Genomic DNA, 23,055 nt, shown 5'->3' with positions numbered 1-23,055 from the left:
TCATCCTGATAATCTCCCATTCTGCCACATGCCATTGGGTTTTATTGGATTCAGATATAACCACTGAAAACCATGAGAGTCACGGTCATGATATAGCTACATAGACATACACATAGCAGGCAATAGAATTTGACTTTGGTATTTATGCCATGATTGATTTGTATTTATTCCATAAAACCTTTGTTTCCTCAAATTTGCAGAAGGCTGAACTTTGACACTAAACAGGTTGGGATCAATGGATTCATCCTGTTGACACTTAATTCTGACCCTGCCATCTGCATGCCATAGCACAAATTAAGATTAATCAAATCCATGCAACCAGTGCAGTCTGTGTGAGCGTTATAAAGAGTGTGAATTTTGAGTAACTGTGTGCCAAGCTCAAAACAGTCTGGCTATTCTCCTCTGACCTCTTTCATAAACACAATCTTAGACAGCCGGCTATCTCCAGGTTCTGTTGATTCTTTTGCTTTAGATTGCACACCGATTTCTGTTTCACCCCTTTGCATGTTGAGATGAAGTGCTGCTATTAAGCCAGGCAGACATATTGGAGGAAAAATGAATGAAACAGCATCAAAGAATAACAGTAAGATAATACAGTAATAGAGAACAGCCAAACCTGAACAAGCAGGCTACTGGCAAGCAATTATAACTTACTGATCAATGTGCGATATGACACTACACAATGGTTTAATTGCTTGATTAAGCATACGAAACTGTATTACTTATAAAAAGCTAAAACAAGAAAGTGTATCAGGGTTTATTTGTTTATTAGTCTAAGTAATTCTTTGGCACATGTTTTGTGAGGTGATCTCATTCATCTCACTTAATTTGTTAATGTTTCATATGACCACTTTGAAAATATTTATTTTTCTGCCAAACCCTGAAATTTTTCAGTTGATTTAATTCGTGTAACATAATGTCGTAATAATTAATTGACCTATTTTTTCAGCATAATATGATTAACTGCTCCTCTGCAGAGTTTCTGTGTAAACAAACAACATATGGGCATGTCATTTATCAAAAAAACCTGCTGTGGGTATTAAAGTTCAAAAACATGAGGATAATTAATGATATTGTGTTTAAAAACCAAGCAATAATAATGATAATAAAACTACTGAATGTATTTTACACTTGACTATAAGTACAGTAAATGCATGCATGCATACACAAAAATATACCGATTGCATGTAAAATGCAATTATTAAAGCGCAGTACATCCAGCTTATAGCTACAAGCTGCAACAAACACTTTTGGGTGGGCAACCCCACCCCCCAAAAAAACCATTACGCAACATGTAAAACTTTGCATATGCATTCAGTTAGAAGGCTTTGTTACTAGTTGTTAAAGTACTTTTGAAATCCTTACAGGCCTAGAAATTAAATATAAATAAATACTTGAACCTGATGGAGCAAAAATATTTAATCAGTATATGAGTACACACTTTTTGTATCAGTTAGATAAGAGCTTGTCAAATGATGAGTATTCCACCTCTCCTATCACTCTATCTCATCTTCGATTTCCTAGCTGCAGCCTGGTGTTAATGCTAATGATATGTGGTATCATTGGAGACACTAAAGTTGATGGCTAGCTTTAGTGGACTTGTGTCCTGTATAAAACCTGTCTCCAGATATACCAAGAAAGATTTAGTGAAGAGCGAAGGGGTCTTTTAAATGAATAAGTGCTGGAAATGTGGTGACACATCTCTACACCCAGCCATTTGGATTGAAATTGCAGAGAGGTGAGCACTGAGGTCCTGTCCATTTGGAAGACTGACAGCACAATCAGGGACGTCTTAATCACATCTGGTTGTCTCATTAATCAAAGGAAGTACTATTGTTAAATGCTATGCCTCTGTCCATCACTTCACCAGTACATTCCTGGTAATAATTTGGCTAGCATTCAAGGAAAGTTCTTTGAATTGACACAGCATGCAGCTGACCTGCTGTCTGTTTTAATTTTTAGTTTGCAAATATCATATGGCTACATTTTCATCTACTGAGAGAGGGGTAGTTATCAAGTCCACAAAGTATATGTGATTGACATGACACTGGAGGCTCTGAAGCATGAGTATTTTCCAAAAAGGCAAAAGCAAAGTGTGCTTATTGAAATAGTTGCTGGGGTTGCCAAGTAGAATTTCCATAGTATTTTTATTTGATTGAAAAGAAGTCAACACTCCCTTAAACATTTAAATGTTGCATAAGCTGTAGAAAGTGAGCAGCCATCAACATGTATTTGACATCTCATTTCAGTATTTTTTACTTGGTCCATCATATAAAACTTACATGATTCATCCGTTTATTAGGAGGTTGTCCTTACTATTATTTTAAAAGTTCAGAAATTGCTAACCAACTACTCTCATTCCCAGAGCAATGCACCACAAGATGGGTAAAATGAATTGTATAGCCAATAGTTCTATTTATTATTAAGTTGACGTAACCCTTGTGGTGTCCTCGGATCAAAAATGGTCCCTAGGTGAATGGCAAACAAGCATATGGGAATCCTGAGGACACCAGTGTCAAGAACTGGAGGGAGAAGTATCATCAAGAAAGCGAGAGCCACGCTGTACAGAACAAGCCTGGCAAAAATATTTCAACTAGTCAAAAATGTATCTAGGAATCTCAGAACAACTGGCAACGAACTATTGAATGACTTAGCCAAGTTGGGAATTGTAGTGGGGATACTTTAGTGCAAGTGGAACTGGAAATCTAATCAAGTTGGAAGAAATCACAAAGAAGCAAGGACGTATGAAGATTTTGAAAGAAAATCTCAAACAGTTAGCACCAAAACTGGATCTGGGTCTTCATTTTGTCTTCTAACATGACTTTTTGGAACAAACATAAAAACATACATTGCTCCTGGTGAAGAACTACCTCCAGAAAACCAAAGTGAGCAGTATTGACTGGCCTGCACGAAGCCCTGGCTGGAATCCCATTGAAAATATGTAGGGTGAGCTAAAGATCAAGGTCCATGCCAGAAGACAATCAAAATCAAATATGGAGGAACTTCAGAGATTTGCCAAAGAAGAAATGAGTCTTGGATTACACAGGAGATGTGTATTGAAAACTACAACAAATGACTGCAGGCTGTTATCAAGCAAAAGTGAAACACAGTTGATTGTTAGAATCAGTAGGGCTAATAGTTTTAGTTTTGGTGTTGTGAAATTATTTTTTTTCTGTGTGCAAAGTAAAAAAATGTAAGCATCCTAAATAAAACAAGAATATTTAGAAAATCTATCTTGAAAATTCTGTACTATGTTTAACAGCATTTAGGAGATAAAGAAATCATGGAGGCTAATAATTCTGTCCTCTATGGTATGTTTTTTGCTTTACACTTTAGTTTACATATTCCTTTATCTACTCAGTCTAATTGACTTTTATTGATATGCAGTATTGTCTCAGGGTTTTGGCATAATGGAAATATTTGCTGTGGAGCATGTTATATATTGCATTGTTTAACAATTCATTTATCAAAGTACATGAATGGCCGCTAACACCACCACCACCCGCCGCTTAATCCACCACAATTAGAATCTAATTGTTTGAAAATCCCTGCACAGCATTATTGAGAAACTCTTTTGTTAATGACAAAGGGTTATTTTTTGTTTTTAGTATCTATTTGACCTGCAGAATATATTTTCCATTGCATGTTTGTACTTTTATTATGCATGCTGAATACAGACTTTTCAGTGCTGTGAAATGTACAGTGGAGATTTCATGTTTGGGATTTTTCCGTGTCAGATACCTGTATCAGCACAGCTAATAACATTCTGCCTCCATGCTTGGGGTCGGCCATCTTTCTAATTCACTCCAATGTACTTTCAGTTACAGTATACTCATTTTCACAAACTGCACTAATCTGTCCAACTACTATCCCGTCTCACCTCTCGACAAAGCAGGCGTCTGACTGCCCAGAAGAGTAATTCTTAAAGATCCTGCTGAATGCTTCCCTCTTTTGGCTGAGGTAGCTTAATCATTACAGTTAATGGAGATACTTCACTGGCTGTGGGTTTAATAGTGTACTAGATGAAATCCTCAATTTTTTAAAGCAAAATTGACTTGTAGAGTCAGTTGTCATTGATCCATTCATTGCACTGTGACACAAGAGTCCAGGGTTGTCAGTTTCAGGATCCTCCTCTCCTGCTCTTCTGCTCCCGTTTTGACATAGCGTGCTGTTGATATGTTGTAGGAGAAATGTGTTTTTAAAAAAATAAATAAATAAATAAATATATATATATATATATATATATATATATATATATATATATATATATATATATATATATATATATATATATATATATAACAGGTTGCCTTCAACTAGTGTTGACATTTCGATGTTCAGCTGAGGACAAACACTCCACAAACCCATGATGAGGGTCGACTTGCAGAAAGCTATGACGAGCTAACAAGCGATCTCCAACATTCATATTCAGTCTCGCATCATCACTGCAGTCCTTATGATAAATGCATAGCGGTCAGCATTGTTTTAGGCAGGTTACTGCTGCGAATGGGATTTATTGACTAAGTCATAGTTGTATGAATTAAAGAATAATTGTTTTTTCATGTATAAGGTTTTTGATGAAAACAGTGCAGTAAAATCATAATGTTAAACCCTCTTGAACAGTTCGTAGGCAACGATTGACTGACTTTCTGCAACCTTCAAGTTGGTCTCATAAAAGCTGGCTAACTGTCATCCCTGTCAGCACAGCCCGAGAGGTGGACGAGACATGTCATCCCAACAAAATTTAAAATGTGTTTTGAGGCCCCTTAGTAGAGTGGCTGCCACTCTTTCTCATCCCCAGGCAGATTTAATGCCCAACACTACTCCAGTGAGCAATGTGCCCACCCCAGCACATCATGGGGTGTATTTCTGTCTTTCTCAAACTCTCTCTCTCTCGGTCTATGTGAAGGGACCCAGGTGAGGCTGTTATAGAGCTGAACCTTGAATTCCCTGCAGAATGTTTCTGTATATCAGAAGTTTGACCTCTCTGCTGTCCACTGAAGGCATCTGAATAAGAATTATTAATGTAGGAATTTGTTTGCTTTACCTGAAACCATAATAAACAGTGTGTGCCTGTGATGGAAATATCCTCAGAAATACACATTCATTTCTTAAATAAATGTGAAAAATTTGAAATTGCATCTTTGAAATTTCATGCATGGAGCAGTTTGCCTTTTACCATAATTTAGTTTATAGTACAGGCAGGTTTAGCTGAAAAGGCTCTGCTCTTTTTTGGGAGTTCTCTAAGAAATTGAATAGCAAAAACTGTTTAGTTTGTGAATCACTTATTTTATTTTGAATAGTTTCCTCATTTTCTCAATGCTGGAAATGAATTGCCATCCTAATTTGACCAGAAAAGTCTGTTTCTGTCCTCGGAAATCACTTAAAGACGTACTATGTTTGAGAGTATACTCACCTAATGCACTCTTCTCTCTTTTTCTTTAGTCATCCCCCTCCAACACAGCCAATATTTTGTAATAACAACATTCTAACAACAGTTTCGTATTCAACAAAGGAACATATCCTGAAATCATAGCTAAATAATTAACTGATTAATCAAAATGTTCTGATTCTTTTATTGATAAAGGAAATTATTGCTATTTTCAGTCATGCTCTAGTATGGTCACTGCCAGTAGCAACATTTAAAATTGCAGAAAAGATTGTGCCATTATTAAGAAAGCAGTCTTGCAAGCCTTATGTTTTATTTAAACTACCAAATGCAAAACATTAAATATGCCAGCTATGTGCTGCCGTTGAGCTCATGCTGTTGATTTTGATGCATGGCAATACAAGCATAATTCGAAATGCGTCACTGCCAGTATACCTGCTCTAATTATTCACAGTAGTCAGTATTATCAGTATTATCAACTAGGACAGGTATGATCTGTCAGTTAATCAGCTTTTCAAATGTCAGAATTTATAGATGTGATACAAATGTACCAGTACTAGTACACCTTTCATGTGTGACCAAGTGTGTGGTGGTAGACTACACTTTCTTACCATGTGACAAGTGTCCCTTTTTCCTGATGGTGAACAAGGAAGTTCAGGGGAAAAAGAATATCATTATGGAAACATCGAACTGAGTCTGAGTGCACCTCTCCACTGCCGATTCTGTGTAGTCATCATTTAAACAGGATAGGGGGTTAAATTTCATATTGACTGGCTGATTATACTCATTCAATTTGCAGTGATCAAACGGAAGGATGAGCTGTAGGCTTCGGTGACTGTATGGTTGCGGGGTTGGCAGCTCAAATAAAGCCTGAGGTACCTCACATCTACCTGGAAGTCTCTGTGAGATGATGTGATTGTTGGTGATGATATGGGGTAATGGATGTGTATAGCTTTCAATCTACTGGCAGTCTTTTCTACTCCTGTGCCTGTTGCGGGCAAACTCATTTTGTAAACACCTCAAGAAAGTTATTCAGAGAGACAGGGGTTCTTACTCCATCCATCTGACTAAATAGCACTCTGACAAAGCTTTGGGTGTGTATTTTTATAATGAGAGCTTCTTTCCATGATCCCAAACCACCTTTTGGCATTTCTGCCACAGTTATTTTGTATTTGATAATAAATAACCTCCACATAGTTACTTTATATTCTTAGAGCAAACAAGCCCATGGACTGTATACACCCGATGATCAATTGGCTAGCAGTCTAATAGTCTGCAAATGTACAGTATTCAAATGAATGAGACTGTGCATCAGCCCGAAGCAAAACTGAGCTAATGATTTATGTCTGCTGGCACAGTGACTTCAGTGCAGCCCATTTCTCACCTTTCCATAACATTACCTATTATGGTTCCTCTCTACAAACTATATGATAGGCAGTATGAGTAGAAGTACTGTGTTTCTGTATGCAGTAAAATTATAAAAATCCCCACATGAATATTAAAACTTTCACAGAGGGCAAAAGATGTAATGTTTTAATCTGGAAAGGGTCAGAAGCAGTTATTTAGGTATTCATAATTCTGAATGGGCAAGTACTAATAATTAAAATTGTGTTCTGCTTAAAGTAAAATGTCATACCTAATAAATAAAAAGAAAAAGCTATAATCGAAGCTGAAGGTAACCTTTATCTTCTCTTGATTTTCATGACTACTTAACGTTTAGTTTTCTGCAGGGTCAAGTACCAGTTCACCATGATGCTTACTGAGATATTAATATTATCACTCTTTTCATTCTTTCCTGGAAACCATTACCTAAATTAACAATTGTCACAAAATTTTAAAAAAGATAAGCTTTTTCTGTATTTCTGCCTTTATTAGTTACTGCAATTTAAATGTTAAAGTAGTTCAATAGCCAATGAGACTTATAGCTCTATAATATAGAGCCTGGGAGACATCATTATTGTGATAATGCCATATGTAACTCAACTCAATTTTACTCTTGGAAATAGTTAAAGCTGGCAAACTAGTTATGTATTGATCTGTGGTGTATACAGCTCCATCTAGCATTAGACTATAATTATAATGCAGCATAGGTGTAACAAAACCACAGCAGGAGAGAACTCAAATGCAAACCACCAGTTGGGACAGATATCCAAAATGCTGGTCTTTTAATCCAGGCAGGCAGTGCATGCACAAGTGTTTATTACATCAAACACGTCCAGCAAGGTACCAGACACGACAGAGACCAGAAACAAGCAAAAGGTTATACACGGAGAAATTGCAGTTTGCATGAGGTAGCACAGAATGTTCACAAGGAAAACTACAAACACTGGTGATGATGCACATATGAGGGAGAGAGAATTTTGACAAGGGAAAAGGGCAAGATGAATATGAATTATGAAACTGAGTCAAAGGTTGAAATTGAAAAAGGCAGTCTGGCAAGTGGGAGGGGAAAGACATTAGATATACGCTGAGAAGACAAATTGGCTAACTAGAAATGGGTAGGAGAAATTAGACACAGGTGAAACTGGTGAGGAGAGGGCAAACAGCTGGAAAGGAAGCAAAGCTACGAGAGACAAGAACCTGAGAGACCAGGGGGTACAAAATAAAACAGGAAATCACTTGAACAAAAACCCAGAGCCATGCTTAAATTAAAAAATTCCAGTAGTCTGACGGCAGCTTTTGCCCCAGTTTCTTGTGATGTCACAGCTGTAATATTGATATTTAGTTAGATTAAACTCTAATTGTAATAAGGTCCAGATTAAAACGGCCACAATGAAACTCTTTGCAGGAGGTCTTTGTCCAGTTCTAAACAGACTCCAGAGTTCTTTTATGGTGAGAACGTGATCTGACCTTGGTCTAACCAAACTACCAGATGTATGGTGCAAGTATGAGTTAGGCAGCAGAGTACTGTAGACATGCTTAGTACAGCCCAAAATATTGCCCTGATTAATATAAATTAATGAAATAAGTTCTCCATGCTGTCTAGCAAGACAGAACATAGCATATTCTTTCAATATTTACCTTTTTGCTCCCACCCTAGACACATCTGGCCAGTACAGTAAGTGGACCAAAACATGCTCATGTGGTTTTATTGATGTATTTTGCTTCGCTTGGTGTCGCTTGACGCTTTCTCTGTGTGACTGGAAACCAAAGCATAGGAAAAAGGTACAAGTTTGCAGTTGGTGTGAAGACAACCTAAACAAGAGTGCAACTCGCATCTTCTTGTCAGCACTTTTAAAAGAAGCATTTAGTGTATCAAGATGCTGTTTTGTTTTTAATTGAGACTAGATTAACATGTCTATGATAATCACCACCTTGATGATATCACCTGGTGATAAAATGTCTTAATTTTACCTAAATTGGTGCTTTACAGTTTTGACTTAACTTTGTCTATTTTTCTCACATAAGGCAGCATATGCTCTAAGCTTTCAGTTATGGCAAGCAAAAATAGTTTAGTTGAGGAGTTTGTTACAGTAAAAGAAATAATTGTAGGTCATATTTTGTTGAGTTTTAGATTTATTCTAAAAAATTATAACACTTGACATCTCTATATAAACTACATTTACCATTATTGGAACTTTGCAGCAATGCAACAGTGGTGGGATTTATTTATTCTACATTATTTGTTTTTTATTTGTTACACTCTGTGCCACCACTGTCTTTATGCCATTCTAATAGCATCATTGTGTCACTATCTTGCAGGACTTTGTTGTGAACAAGCGAGTAATTGCAAAGTACTCATGTGACATACTGCTAATGGGCCCACTCAACAAAAAAACCAACAAAAAAACAAGCTGAAATGCTGTGTTGAGCTGTAAGAGCGATTTGAAATATGAGTGAGGCAGAGAAAGAGACAGAGAAGGAGAGAAAAACCGTTGAGAACAAGATTGTTGAAACATGTTATTAAATTGATTGTGTGATATAGAGTGCACAGTGCTGTTGGTCTGAGGAGCTTGTGACCTTCAACAATGAGACCATTGATCAGGTGAGTGGAGATAGGAGAACTGACCACATGTACAATAGTCTGTCCTGCTAGTGGAGAACAAAGCACCGATAGACTGATTCATGCCGTTACAGTTTTGTAATTGTTGCCCCAGTGGATTAATGCGGGGTACAAATTATTTAGATTTTTACTTTGATACTGTTCACTAACACAGCTGATGGATATGAATTTAATGCATGCTTTTTCGGTTATGGTGTATTTTCTTCATCACATGAAAATAGATTTTGTTAAGTATAAAGCAGTTGTAGCAGTATCATTATTCTTATGACTTTGTATTAGCATTAAAATCAATCTGTACCAATTCACTTGTTGAAAATGTGTTTCCAGTTTCCAGCTTTTGTTGGATTACAGATGTTACAGACATTTTAATTGCCATTAAGGTTGTTTCTGTCAAAGCGTAAAAAAATAAATGTAATGGTCCTTGTTAACAATGCGCATATAAGAGAGAGCAAAAACACCAAGTTTTTGTTAAGAATTCCTATATTAAATATATCTAAATTTATCTGCTGTTGCAGTTAAAGCTAAAGACAGCTCTTGTTAAAATTAATTTAATAAAGAATATGACTCGCTGTTAAATTCAGAAATTCAGCTTAGCTTCATAAAAATGTTATGCAAAGGGTTTTATTACTACCCATAAAAATCTGATATGTTTAAAATGTATCAGAACACATGTCCCAGTGGCAGACAAAACCTTACAACCACCTGTTGTGCAGGTTATGTCAATGAAAATTAACCTAATCTAAAATAAAGTTAGGGTTGAGTCCACCGTAAGTTATATGTGTTTTGTTAACCGGTCAGTCCAAAGTTGTTTCTTTTGGACTGCAACAGAACATATTTTTAATATGTCCCCACCTTCTACTAACACTAAGATGCATGCCAACCTTTTTGCCCATTATTCAAAATCAGCTTTTCTTTCCCCCAGTATAGGCCGATTGAGGATAACACTGCATTAATACTTGATTGTGTGATTTAATTGAGGACGAGAAAACAAAGGAAGACCTGAGCACGAGGCAGCAGTTTGGGTTGGTCTCAGCTGCATTTTCGAGTCACGCTGCCACCAGTGTTCCATACAAGCATGGAGCTGTTGCTTTTTTTAGCGCCTGCTTTCCAGTTTGCAATGCTCTATTAGACAGAATGTCCATCTGCCAATATATTCAAAATGCACAGCGTAGGGTATTAACATGCCCTTGGAAAAAAGGGTTTGGCTCTGTAGGGCAAGCATTTCCATAAATCGCAGCAGAGGCAGTTTTATTACTGGTTGTAAATAGAAGTCTCTGCCATATTTTATGACAGCCATCACTAACTCATTCTGATTCTTATTACCTCTCTGTTCTTTGACTTGCAGGACCATTCATAGACACATTCTGTGCACAAGTTTATGCGGCATAAAGGATTGATTGTAAAGGAATTTATTCCCAGTGTAATTGTGCCTTTAGCTTGTGCTACACTTTTGTCTTCAGCTGCTGTTTTCACGTGCATTATAACAGGACCAGGCACTTTTTACTCATAAAATTTTCATACGGATGCCATATGTACATATGTACTAGGAAATTGATTGAAGAGCCATCAAGTACAATATGTTATGAAGGCAGGGAACACTGTGATTAGATTACAGAATATTAAATCTACATTGGGCTTGAAGGGAAAAGGACTGTCTGATTTTTACTGAATTGATATTACTATAAACACTTTATTGTATAGGGATAATTGTTTGTGTAATTTTGTGATTAAGAATTGGCGTGACCTTTAATTAAAATTAAACTACAATATCTAGTCTTGTTAGACACTGTGCCCTTGCATTTATAATTTTTACGCTGATAAGTCATCAGCCAGACCAGCCAGGCTCATACATATGTGCATTGCAAATATATTTGCTAATCGTTTTTTAGAAGCACTCTACTTTTCTAGTCTAGCTTGTTTACTTATTTGAATTGGCTGGCAGAGCCATAATCAGCTTATGATCTTTATCATTTTGTTGCCAGGAGCGATACTGAGATTATTGCGCTATTCAAGTATGGTGATTTGTTGACCATAATCTACGTTTTAGTGAAAATGTTAACAAAAAGAGAGTGGAATGACTTTCTCAGCTTTGCTATCTCAGTATAGTTGAATTTAAAAATTAGGGAAAGGGCAACATTCAGCTGCTCAAAGAAGAACAGCTCTACCACTGATTATTTGATTGTTGTTGCTCTGATTCTAGCGAATTATAATTAGAATGTTGATCATTTCCCAGAAGTTAGCAGTGCAGGGGAAATAATAATTTTAGTGCTGCGTTTCAAGAGAGGAAAACAACAAAATCTCTTCCATTATAGACTTCCAAACTACACCCCTGTTTTGTGCTGGGACACACATGGGTGGAGTGAATGGGGATGGATGGCTGGATTAGGAATGCCGGGAGCGAGTAGATTATCCAGTATCTGGGCAGGCAGATGCGCAGAGAAGAAAATGACTACACAAAGAGCCAGATCTCCATCAGGGGATCAATTCATGGTGCTCGGTCTGTCACTTCCTGTGAAAAAGCAAATTTCATGGTGTGTTTTTCACAAGGCCAGCTCTGAAAATAAACATCACAAAGACAGTTTCTCGCTCTCTGTCTCACTCGTTTCCTCTGTCCTCCTCCCTGTCCCCACTTCAGCTATTTCTGCTCCACACTCACCTACCACATTCTTGGAGTAATAAAATGTGCGATCAAATATGCACACATGCACAGTTACACTTGAGACACATGACCACATGCGTGCTGTAGCCTATATTTGCTGAGTATGGTGAATGCCGGTGTGTAAATTTTTTAAGAGGTTTAGCCAGCAAGAGCTGGAATGAGAATTGCTGTTGGCTGAGTTTCTCAGCCTGGGGCCCCTTGCTTTGCTCCCCCATTTTGCCCAGTAGAGCTTCGTCCTTATCGCTGTCCTGCACCCCATCACTGCTGAAGCTGGGTTCCTTTCCTGCTTGACCACATTTATCCAGGGGGCTCTTGTCTGGGGGTGATAAGCTGGTAGACTTACCAGTATGGACGTTGGGGTTCCCACATCCTCTCCTTCACTCCACTCTACAACTCTTTACTTCTTTCACAGTAGTGAGGACAGTTTTGGGGACAGTACCCAATTCAACAATACTTTCACACTTAATTTTTTTCCTGCTTTGGCTATCACACACTGCACAGGTTCCACTCTCATCCCACTTATCCCATCTCTTTCTTTCCTCGTCTTTCTTGTGCTAATGCGATAAAGCACCTAAAAGTGAATGAAACAAAAACTACTTTCAGTGATTAGTTGTAATGAACACATTGTGATCATATTGTTCAGGTACTCAAATTTGTATCTGTGTGACAACAGATTGCGCAGACCCCACCTTTTTGGGTTCTGAAGGCATGCACAGTTTGTCTTGAGTTATTTTCCTGTGAAGTTTGCATTCAGCACTTTCTCACGTAGTTTAAAGTCTTTGTCAAATTTCTTGTGTGGTTGTGTCATTTTGCTGTGTTTAAAAGGGATTGTGATGGGCAGAAGCCTTGGTTTTGTAAATATTTAAAAATGGGGGAAAAAAAGACTCCTCGTCTTTGTTGTAGTGTGATGAATCCTTTGCTTAGTATGGGAATGAGAGCTGTAATTATAGCCTTAAAAGTGACAGTCAGTATTTTCAAGGTTCTTGCTATCCAGCCTTGGGTTAAAAGCTGCAAAGCCATGTGACACAATCTCTAACAAGTTGTCAGTATAGACCACTTTCTATTTAGCACAAGCCATACCACATCCTTCATGTGTTTTCAGGTTGTCCTCCACTAACCGCTGGCATTGGAGTTACTTGTTGCTTAGGCTTGCCAGCTTCATTTGAATTTGGAGTCCAAGGAACCATCCCAGGCTTTTTATGTGTAAAAAAAAAAAAAAATCTCTGAGTATTACTGCTTAACAAAAAAAGCTCCAGGCATTTGATGAAAAAGTACTGCTTAGAAGCGTAGACATGCAACTAGATTTATTGTGGTATTACAGTTTGAGTTTGCCTTTTCTAGTCCCGATTTGCTTTTGTAATTTTATATCTCAATTAACAGGAGACTGTCGTACTTTAAATGATGTACTTTAGTTATTGTCTAATAGCCCGTAGAGAGACAAACATTGCACTCGTTTATTTCTCATTGGAAATGTGTATTGCCAACATTGTAACGAGATGTTACAAACACATGCTCCTGCTGGTGTCATCTCTTTTCTCATGTGCAGGGAGCTTAATTATAGTTCTTCGTGTTGTTGCAGGTTGTTATGAAGAGAAAGCGAGATAGCGTGAAGAAATGGGAAAAGGAGAGGGTAAACCATTAAAGACTGTGTGCAGATTCAGAATATTAATTTGTGCTGTGTATAAAAAAAAATTATGGACTTGATCATGGGTTTCCTCAGAAGCTGTAATTAGGACATTAAAGCCATGGTGTGTGTACGACAGCCTGTTCTTACTCCCCACTTGTGAAGTACCTGTTTTATGAACTTGGAAGCATACTGACCTTGGAGCTTTAAGATATCCAATATCTTGATCAGCTACACACCACCAAATATTCAGAATAATCTGTTTATCTACTTAAGATTTAGTATTTTGTTTTTATCTGTGTGTCTGCTTAATTTAGGCATGTACTGGAGGACTTGCGGTTTTTACAATTCTTCTAACTTAATTGTTAAAAGCTATACTGTAGAATACAGAAACTAGTTTCTTTATCTCAGTGAGCAAAATCGATAAAATCATCAAGTGTAAGTTGTAGTTTTTGGGCCTATGGAGTCTAAAGCTGATGTGATCAGCTTTTTGCCCAGTCAATAAAAAGACAATCCAGTCACTTAATCCTTATTAGCTGTTTGTGAAGAGAAAATGGCAAATGTCCTCAGGTTTGGGCTTGCTGCTTTTTTCAGTTTTATGCAACACTGAATCAAAATATTTTTGTGTTTCGGACTGTTGATGGGGCTGACCGTACGCTTTGGAGGTGTCACTTTGGCTACTTAGTTGTAAACATTTCAACCCAAAAAAATGTAAGCATTGCAAAAAAATAAGAATAAAAATGTAGCTGCTTAGGTTTCAGATTGATTGAAAGATTTAGTTTGACTTCATCAGCAATGTTTCCGGGATGTCTGTCACAGCTTTTCTGAAGAGCTGTCACTAAAGGGGTGGGACAAGAGGTGAAATCCCTACAAATTCCCTACCACAGTGCTCCTTGGATCCCTCCTCTTTTCTATCTGTTCTTCTTGCTCCTTTGCCCTTTAGATCCCTAGACCTTTACATTCTCAACAGAGAAACAGTCTCCATGCAAATTCCCTGCATCTCAACAAATATGTACCTTGTTCCTCTTCTGTCACCTTTTCTCACCATGCTCCTGTGTGCTGTTTACGCTATCAGACAGCCTCAGTCAAACACACCCACGGAAACTCCTTGCCACAGCGCTGAAGGTGGATTGTGCTCCCACCTCTTGTTTTCTCCACGATGTGAAGCTCTAAGCCAAAGACAGAGCTCAGAGGAATGAATTCCTCGTGAAACCCAAAGTGAGGAGAGCAGGAAATAATTCAGCAGCAGCTCCAGCAGCAGCATCAGCATCGATAGTGGTGGCAGCAGTGAGCGTGAGAGAGACTGAGAGAGAGGGAGTGTATGTGTGTGTGAGAGTGTGTGAGCAAGCTTGAGTGAGAGCGAGTTCCTATGCACTGAGCCGAGCGTAGCTGAGCCGTGCCGTCGCATGGCAAGCTGTGTGTTCCCCTTTGGTTCCCGCGCGCTCTGATGAGGCAGAGCTTACAGAAGGGAGAGATGTGGCTTCACTCGGATCTCCAGCGTCAGTGAAGACCAGCACCCAGCCTGGGCATCACACAGCAGCATGGTAGGACTAGAGACCCAATGCTGACACCAGCGTGACTGATGATGACAGCCCACGCGTGGGTTACCATGCGCCACAGCCGCGCCGCTCTAGGAGGAAACACAGCCATGTGAAAGTGACTCGGCTGCCAGCAACTCTTGGACATGTTTTCCAGGGCAAAGTCTGGATTTCTTTCTGTTTTGAACTTGTTTGTTTTTCTCTTGGTGCTGTCTGGCTGCCCCGAACTCACCTATCAGGCAAGGACTAAAGGCAGATGGAACAAGGGGGGTAAGTCATGATGGGCAACCATGATTTCGATTTATTTTGGTTATTAATTGGAATATTGGAGTAGTGTCATTGAACTGACCTATACCAGGATATTTTATAAATGAGACATTGGACATTTGCCTGTGATCTTGTGTGGGATAGTGTTAAAATCTCATCACAGACTGACATTGCCTTTAAACACATTTGGAATAATACAACTGTGGATTTAACTGTCATGCTTCTTTTGCAATAACACACTCTGGTAGAAGTGTGTGCAAAGAAAGTTTACCCTTTTTTTTAACACAGAACAAAGTGATGACCGCTTACAACCACAGAATGGTAGCTCCCAACTTTTCAGAGCTAGCCACTGAATTGCTGTCCAACGCTGAACACAGAGGTTAACATTTTTCATAGATGGGATTTTATTTTAACTGTCTAGCTGTGATCTTTTAGATTTTTAAAGATCTAGCTGGAAATCCCTTCCCATACACGCACACCCTTCTGTCTCCGTGTGGCGAAGGTGTGTTGCGTGAGATCACATTTATCTTTGCACCCTGGAATGTTTGGTTGGCAGGACATGCCACCGGTGTCTTAGGACTGTGATTTTTGGTTTAAAGACTTAGATCACTAGTCTTGAGGGGAGGTGTAAATAATTCATCTCAGCCCCTCCGTGGGAGCGGTCCTCTCGCCTCTCTTGTAGCATTTAATCCCCTTTGTCGGATTAAAGGAACCTCTAATCTTAGTGCTAGTGCTCAGCGAGAAGGCTGAGAGATGCTCCCTGCAGCCTATCGGCATTGTTAGCACTCAAGGCTCATGCTCAGTGGGTGTGTGTCTTCAAAGAGGCAGTGTCACCACTGTGATCTATGTAATGATTCCTTGTTACTTTGCTCTTTTTCTGCCTCACCCACTCTCCACTTAAAATTTCTTGAAATCCAGCTCTTTCACACCCGCCTTGTACATGAACTTCTCACTGAGATGCATCATTAGCACCCAGCAGTTCTAAATTAATGACTTGGACCAAGCTTTCAGGTCACTAATACACATTTTTAAAAGAATATTAGGTAATGAAAGAATTTCTCTTTCCATTTCCAGTACCTCTCACGTAAGTCGCTCTACATATTCACTGTTTAATTTTTCACAGTTTCAGCTATTGGTGTATTTTCAGCCCAGTTTTGAATCACTTGAAATGATAAAGTGTGCTTAAGAGTAGAGCTTTATTTTTTATTTTTTATTTTTTGCAAATATGAATTAGCAATCAGTAAACCAAGAGTAAAAGCAGTTACAGTATGAAATCCCAGCTATCACTGGCCTCTGGTGAAATGGAGGGCAGTGACCTCCCTCGGTGTAATTAGGCCATAAACTCCATCCCTATCTGTGCACTGTTGAACAAATCATTCCACAGGCTTGCTCTAAATTTTAACCTTGGTGGCTTAATTATAGTTTTGTGACAAAAAAAACTAATGTTTCTTCATATTTAAGATAAGATATATGTGGAGTTAAGAAATGTTTATGGATGCCGTTTCATTCGCTGTAAAGATACTAGTTGTGTGTAATTTTGTGTACGTCATTTGTGTACCATCACAGTGTAACTGGATTTCTCACATGATCATATAATTTGCCAGAATTATTTAGATTGTCAACATTTACCCTGCTGTTACTTATAGCTAAGAGTCCTTTGGAAAAAGGTGTGCGCACTGCATAGTTTTATATGTTCAGACTGAGTTTCCTGTTGCAAAAATACAGCATGAGCAAAATATAAAATGATATAAAAAACATCAAAAAAACATCAAACTGACCCAATACATTGAGGTTATTGGCCACCCAATATCTTGTGAATGTCAGACACTCGCCATCCACCTTCCAGAGGAATGAAAGCTGTTTATAGAAATTTGGATTCCACTAGGGGCAAGTTGTCACAGTGGAAAGGTGATCAAAACTCTCATAGAAATATCTCAAAGCACTTCTGCAATCTAAGGAGACTGGCTCCCATATTGTGATATCTCACTGCATGAGCTTTGAAGCTCCGCTGAAACACCACTGCTACTATTTTTGAGTGAAGGAAAAAAAAGACTATAATATTTTTCTGCCTCCTGTGATAAGTGGAAAAAGACTTGCGTTGCGTTGATTTGGGTTGCATTGTACTGTAAAGGTTGGCAACTGAAAGAAATGTACTGATATAAAACTGAGAGTCTGTAAGTTAGAACTTCCAACAAGAAAGTCCATCCATCCATCCGCTTATCCTTTTCAGGGTCGCGGGGGGCGCTGGAGCCTATCCCAGCTGTCATAGGGCGAGAGGCGGGGTACACCCTGGACAGGCCGCCAGTCTGTCGCAGGGCTAACACACAGAGACAGACAACCATTTGCACTCAAATTCACTCCCGCATTCATACCTATGGGCAATTTAGACTAATCAATTAACCTATCCCCACAAACTGCATGTCTTTGGACAGTGGGAGGAAGCCGGAGTGCCCAGAGGGAACCCACGCAAACACGGGGAGAACATGCAAACTCCACACAGAAAGACCCCGGCCTGATGGTGGAATTGAACTCAGGACCTTCTTGCTGTGCGGCAACAGTGCTAACCACCGTGCCACCGAAAGAAAATCCATTTATCTATAAAATTACAGCAGAAAAACTTGCATTGCATATTTTTGCTGTCAAATTTCAAACAGACTCGAGCATCGGGCTTTGCTTTGCAGCTCAGCATGGCTGTAGTCGATATTAGAGGTGCGAGCTTCTTCCCACAGATTGATGTCTTAGTCAGTGGCATTCTTTGGTTGTTGCTTTAATTGTTTGCCTTAAAGGTAAGAGTAGTTAACCCTTGTACCTGCTCGCGTGCCACTGATGGGTATTTCACTTGTCATTCCTGCAAGTTGCTAAATGTCTTTGTTAATTCATCCATTGATCACCACATGACCTCTAATCTTTTTCTAAACGTCTATCATATTTTAGACATAGCTACAAGCTAGCTATGATAACTTATAAAACAACCTTTATCTTTATCTATATGTTGCGTTGCTTTTATCTGTTCCGACATCCGACTTCAAAGGTAAAAAGAACACAGACTATTCCCGACTGCCAACTAGCATTATGACAGAAGAATGTGACAGAAGTGAAGGCTTTTTGTAGACACATATTACTAGTAACTTTTAGCTGGATTTAGAAATCGAATCAGAACTGGTTGGTCAGACTTGTTAAAAAATCTTAAATCAGTGTTGTCCAATAAAACTGCAGTCGGAGCATCTTTCAGCCATCTTTCCGCAGCCTGGTTTGTGCTGACGGTGTTTAGCCATTTGATTAACACCATGTGTACAAGGTGTGCTGCTGTGTAGGTAAAAATCAATGGTTAAACATTATTTGCTTTCATCCAATCTCCAGAGAGTGCTTGTTCTGAGTGTCTTGTGATCAGGAAAGATTCCACTTACTTCCTATCCATGATGTCTGACACGACACTGGAGAAAATCCAACAAATTACTGTTCCTTCATATTCTTACACCACCCTGCAGAGGCATCCTCCATAACTAATATCACACAGGCACCCAGATCAGGGACAGTAGAGATTGAACTGAGCCCAGCAGTGGGGGAGAAATCCAATTGAATGTATTACAATCCCACCAAACTACAATAAATGGTAATGTGAAGACAGTACCAGGTGGAGAGACGCCTGGCTGTGTTAACACAAAGCTATGAAGACAAATGATATTTGGAATACTCCAGGTTTAGAGACGGGTTCACTTTTTGTAATGTTTTCAAAAACTGATTTACTAAATGGGGGGCCTGCTGAGGTGGTCAGTGATGAACACACATTAGAGAAATAACACACACTCCAACAACAGAGTATCTCTGGCATCTGGGATGATAGTGAGAGTATCAGATTTATAGAGCAAGAGAGGAGATGGGGAATTAATATCATCACTTCCTACTCACACAGGAATAATATGTAGCCTACAGATCAACAGCACAAATTGCTTGCTTTATCACTGTGTTTGCACATGCTCTGCTTCATAACTGTGCAATTAGTAAGTACCGGTCAAGGCCGATCAGTCCATTAGAAACAATAAAGCGATCATCTGAAAACGTTGCATACAAAACAAAATTAGCCAAACAAAATTACCTTTTTATAGATTTATGTAGGTAGGCACCCTAGTTTTAACAGACACGCGCTGTTATGGGATAATTTGTCTGTTTTGTACATATCAAATTCATACATTCAAATTATAAAAATACACATTCATACCTTACTGACATGACACTGGGATATGGATAAATCAGCTTAAAAAAAAAATGACGCATCACTGCATAGGGATGGTAAATACATTAGAGGGTAAAGTATACAACTGGAGCCTGAAATATCACCTAATGACCAACCACCAGCGACAAAACAGGAAATGATTTCCATTAAAATCGGATAGGTGCATTAGTGTTCTTACTTTTAGAGTAGTTAAATGTCCCAGGAATCCACAGGGTAGAGGCTTCTGGCACAGTTTGACCTGCGTGCAATGTGGATGGAGAAGATTAGAAAGTCTTGCTCCAGCAAGTTACTGCAAGTTTATTGTTTAAAGGATGTGTTGCAGCTTGTGGCCAGACAAAAAAAAAAAAAAAGAATTACTCCTCTCTCTTATACTTACACTACCTACTCTATAAATCAACCCTTTTCCAGACATTTCCGCTAGAGAAATCAGACACGGGCACATCAGTGGGCTGAGCATAGAGATGCATTTTGTAGTGTTTCCTTTTTCCCCCCACATCTTTGAGATCAAAGCTCATGCAAACTTTGTCTCTGTTGGCTTGCTCACAGTTATGAATAGAGTCAAATCGCAAATACTCCCCGAAAGTTTAATAGTTATTCTTTATTTACTACCGACAGCCACCACATTTAACAGCTCAGTTATAAGGCAGAGCTCAGCTGACTATTCAGCAGCAGAGACTGCCCGATGTTGTCGTGTTTATGCTGTTTACCACAGTTCATGACCTCAGTGTAGCATTTCCATACGAATTTGATAGAAAGAGAAGCATTTATTTTTGGAAGGTAACAAAAGTCAGTAGTATGAATAATAGATGATAGTATTGAGAAAGCATGCTTTATGTTGGTACTGTAGTAGATTTAGTCTTCCGTTTTCCTCAGAATTGGGTCTATTTTTTTGTGAACCAGTCTTTATGTAAAATTGCTATTAATGGATATGCCTGAACCTCCAATGTGCCAGTCATGCCGTGGCCCTAGCAGGAAGTCAGAGCTGGCTGCAGGGATAGAAATATTATACAAACTAATGGGGGGAAAATTAGGCAACAGCCTGACAGGAAAATTAAATCACTGTCATTATTTTTACAATTAATAAGCTTTGACTTGTGTCTTGGGGCAGGAACACATGAAGGACTCGCACGGAACAAGCAAAAAAAATAAAATAAATAAAAATCACTCACTATCTGTTCCTGTGACGTTTTGCTTGTTTTGCTGACATCCTGTGACTCAGTTTGATTTCATTATAGAGATTTCTCTGAACAGTTTTCACCCTCTCGTGTATGCTAATGTGAAAATGTAGGCCGAATTTTCAGTTCTGCTAAACACTTGATTTTATTTTAGAAAAAAAAAATGCTTACAAGACAGCCAAGCAAGTACATCTGTAATGAGTGAAGTAGCTCTCCTAATTACGCAATCATGAAAAAGGCTCGAAAGGCAAAAAAATATGCCTGCTGTTTCTTGTTCATTCCAATTAGATCATTAAGCTGTGTGCCACTGCAAGTTCAGAAGAATCATTTTCTCAAATGTACTTGCCTTATGTACGCCTACATGTGGTTAGGGAAAAAAAATGCATTTGTACAAGCTGAAAAGTGTGGGCGAGATTACAGATACAGTGGTAACAGGATTGAGTCAACATTAGGTAAATGTTGTTGCTACCCAGTTTAGAGTGTTAGAGGGTTGAAGATAAATGAAAGCAAAGAAAATTATTATTTTATGCGTTCTGACGCTGCTTTCTTTACTGTAATGTATTTTTTTAAACATAAAGCATACGCAAACATACACATACAAAGGTAAAAAAAATCAACATTGTTATTGAAATGCAAATTTTAGAAGTAAATATATAAACACATCTATCGCTGTTTTAATTTGTGATTGTGTGGGTGTCACAATTTGCCATGCAGTATGTGTTTATTTATATTATCTAACAATCTTTGTGTTGTGACTCATCGGGTTGTAATGAGGGACTGAGGCTATTCATTTATAGATAGGCCAGTGTTTTTTCTCTCTTCTGTGTGAATAGGAGTTTGTCTCACTGTAGTTCGGCCTTCAGACAAACACAGAACTTGTTTTGAACCTTCACCTTTCTTTCACCATTTTTTTTTTATTGATGGGTTTTTATGCCACGAATCTTGTTGCAAGAAAATTGCCCGCTTTTGTCACTGATTAGGCTTTTCTTTTTACACCTATGGGAACAGAAGGATCAGGAAGATTGTAATCTTTTAATGCTTGTATGGGTGTTTTGAAAGTGATTTTACAGGTTAAATACAGTTAGGTACAGACAGACAAAGGTAAGGACATTTGTGGGATAATAGAACTCAATAGTAATATTCAGTTATCTGTCATTCCCATTTTGGTATGGTTTAAATAACATGTATGAAAATGTGCCACTAATTTTGCTAATGTGACTTTGGCTGCCAATCAAAATAATAATCCATCTGTCTGATTAAGTCATCTAAATATTATGCAATTAAATTTGTCAGTCCCTGTGTTGTTGTTGCCCCTAGCTATCTAAAACTTTTAAGTGAAGGGGTTTATTATTTTTGATAAACCTGAGGAAGAGTATTTACTGTGGACAATTACAAAGGAAGAGGCAGTGAAATAACTAATTCTGTAAATGGGTAAAGTGCCATCACTGTACTTATTGCTCTTTTGCCACTTGCCATGTAAACAGCTTAGCTTAATTTCCACATTCTAGTCTTCCAATGAAGCTGACTTCTAACAGCAGAAGAAATTACGCAGTACAATAACAGTGTTTGTGAGTAAATTTCACACCGTAAATATGACAGCTTAGCTTGACGGATAGAAGAGGGCACATTTTATAGCTGCAGATCCTTTCACCCTGTCGTTATCTGACTTGGCTACAGCCACGTTGCAGAGTATCTGCTTGATCACATGTGAAGATGGTCCAAGTATAATAGTGTATGCATGATTGCTTTACTGCACACAATATCCTTTCCTCTTGCATCTCGCTCTCTCTCTAGCTTGGTCTCTAGAGATGATGATGGCTATGATGTGATGATTGTGACGAAGCGCAAGTTTTGCTGTTTAAACTTTGGATTTAAATATTGTATTGCAGCAGAAAAACTGTGCTAGTCAGCAGAGAGTGTGGAGAGAGTGTAACGCCTTACTGTTCAAGGTAATTGTATTGTAGGGATTCTTTATTATTTCTTTGGAAATGTCAGGTGCTAAGCTCTAACATCAGAGTCTCTGGCCAATTGAATTTTTCTACTGTTGCCAGGAAGATGACGCTGTCACAGTCAGAAACAGGAATCCTTCACAAAGCATGTCAGTAGACAGAACTACATCTCAGTAAGCTTTCTTTTCTTTCTTTTTTTTACCTTATCTGTGACTCT

At 38.5% G+C, this 23,055-nt stretch overlaps 1 protein-coding gene and 1 long non-coding RNA gene across 9 annotated transcripts in view; both read left to right on the top strand.

Annotated features, from left to right (window-relative positions):
- The window catches only part of LOC146503609 (roundabout homolog 2-like), a 312,156-nt gene that overhangs the window by 36,667 nt on the left and 252,434 nt on the right, over positions 1-23,055 (top strand). For 3 of the 8 annotated variants that reach the window (XM_085184222.1, XM_085184223.1, XM_085184225.1), the window contains exon 1: positions 14,580-15,483. The exons of 1 other annotated variant lie outside the window; for it this stretch is intronic. In XM_085184222.1, the coding sequence (XP_085040348.1) occupies positions 15,360-15,483 (124 nt within the window). In that variant the 5' untranslated portion in view covers positions 14,580-15,359. Of the gene's footprint in view, positions 1-14,578; positions 15,484-23,055 lie in introns of those variants that run through there. 4 more of the 8 variants (XM_085184226.1, XM_085184229.1, XM_085184220.1 and 1 more) reach the window with 3 other exon arrangements.
- LOC146503610 (uncharacterized) overlaps positions 15,490-23,055 on the top strand; it is a 48,498-nt gene continuing 40,932 nt past the window's right edge. Inside the window, exon 1 of the long non-coding RNA XR_014877870.1 lies at positions 15,490-23,011. This is a non-coding gene — a long non-coding RNA (uncharacterized LOC146503610). The remainder of the gene's footprint in view (positions 23,012-23,055) is intronic.

The sequence above is a fragment of the Neolamprologus multifasciatus genome, chromosome 14, assembly GCF_963576455.1.
Source record: "Neolamprologus multifasciatus chromosome 14, fNeoMul1.2, whole genome shotgun sequence".
Lineage (NCBI taxonomy): Eukaryota > Metazoa > Chordata > Actinopteri > Cichliformes > Cichlidae > Neolamprologus > Neolamprologus multifasciatus.
This window is presented reverse-complemented; position numbering and strand designations above follow the sequence as displayed.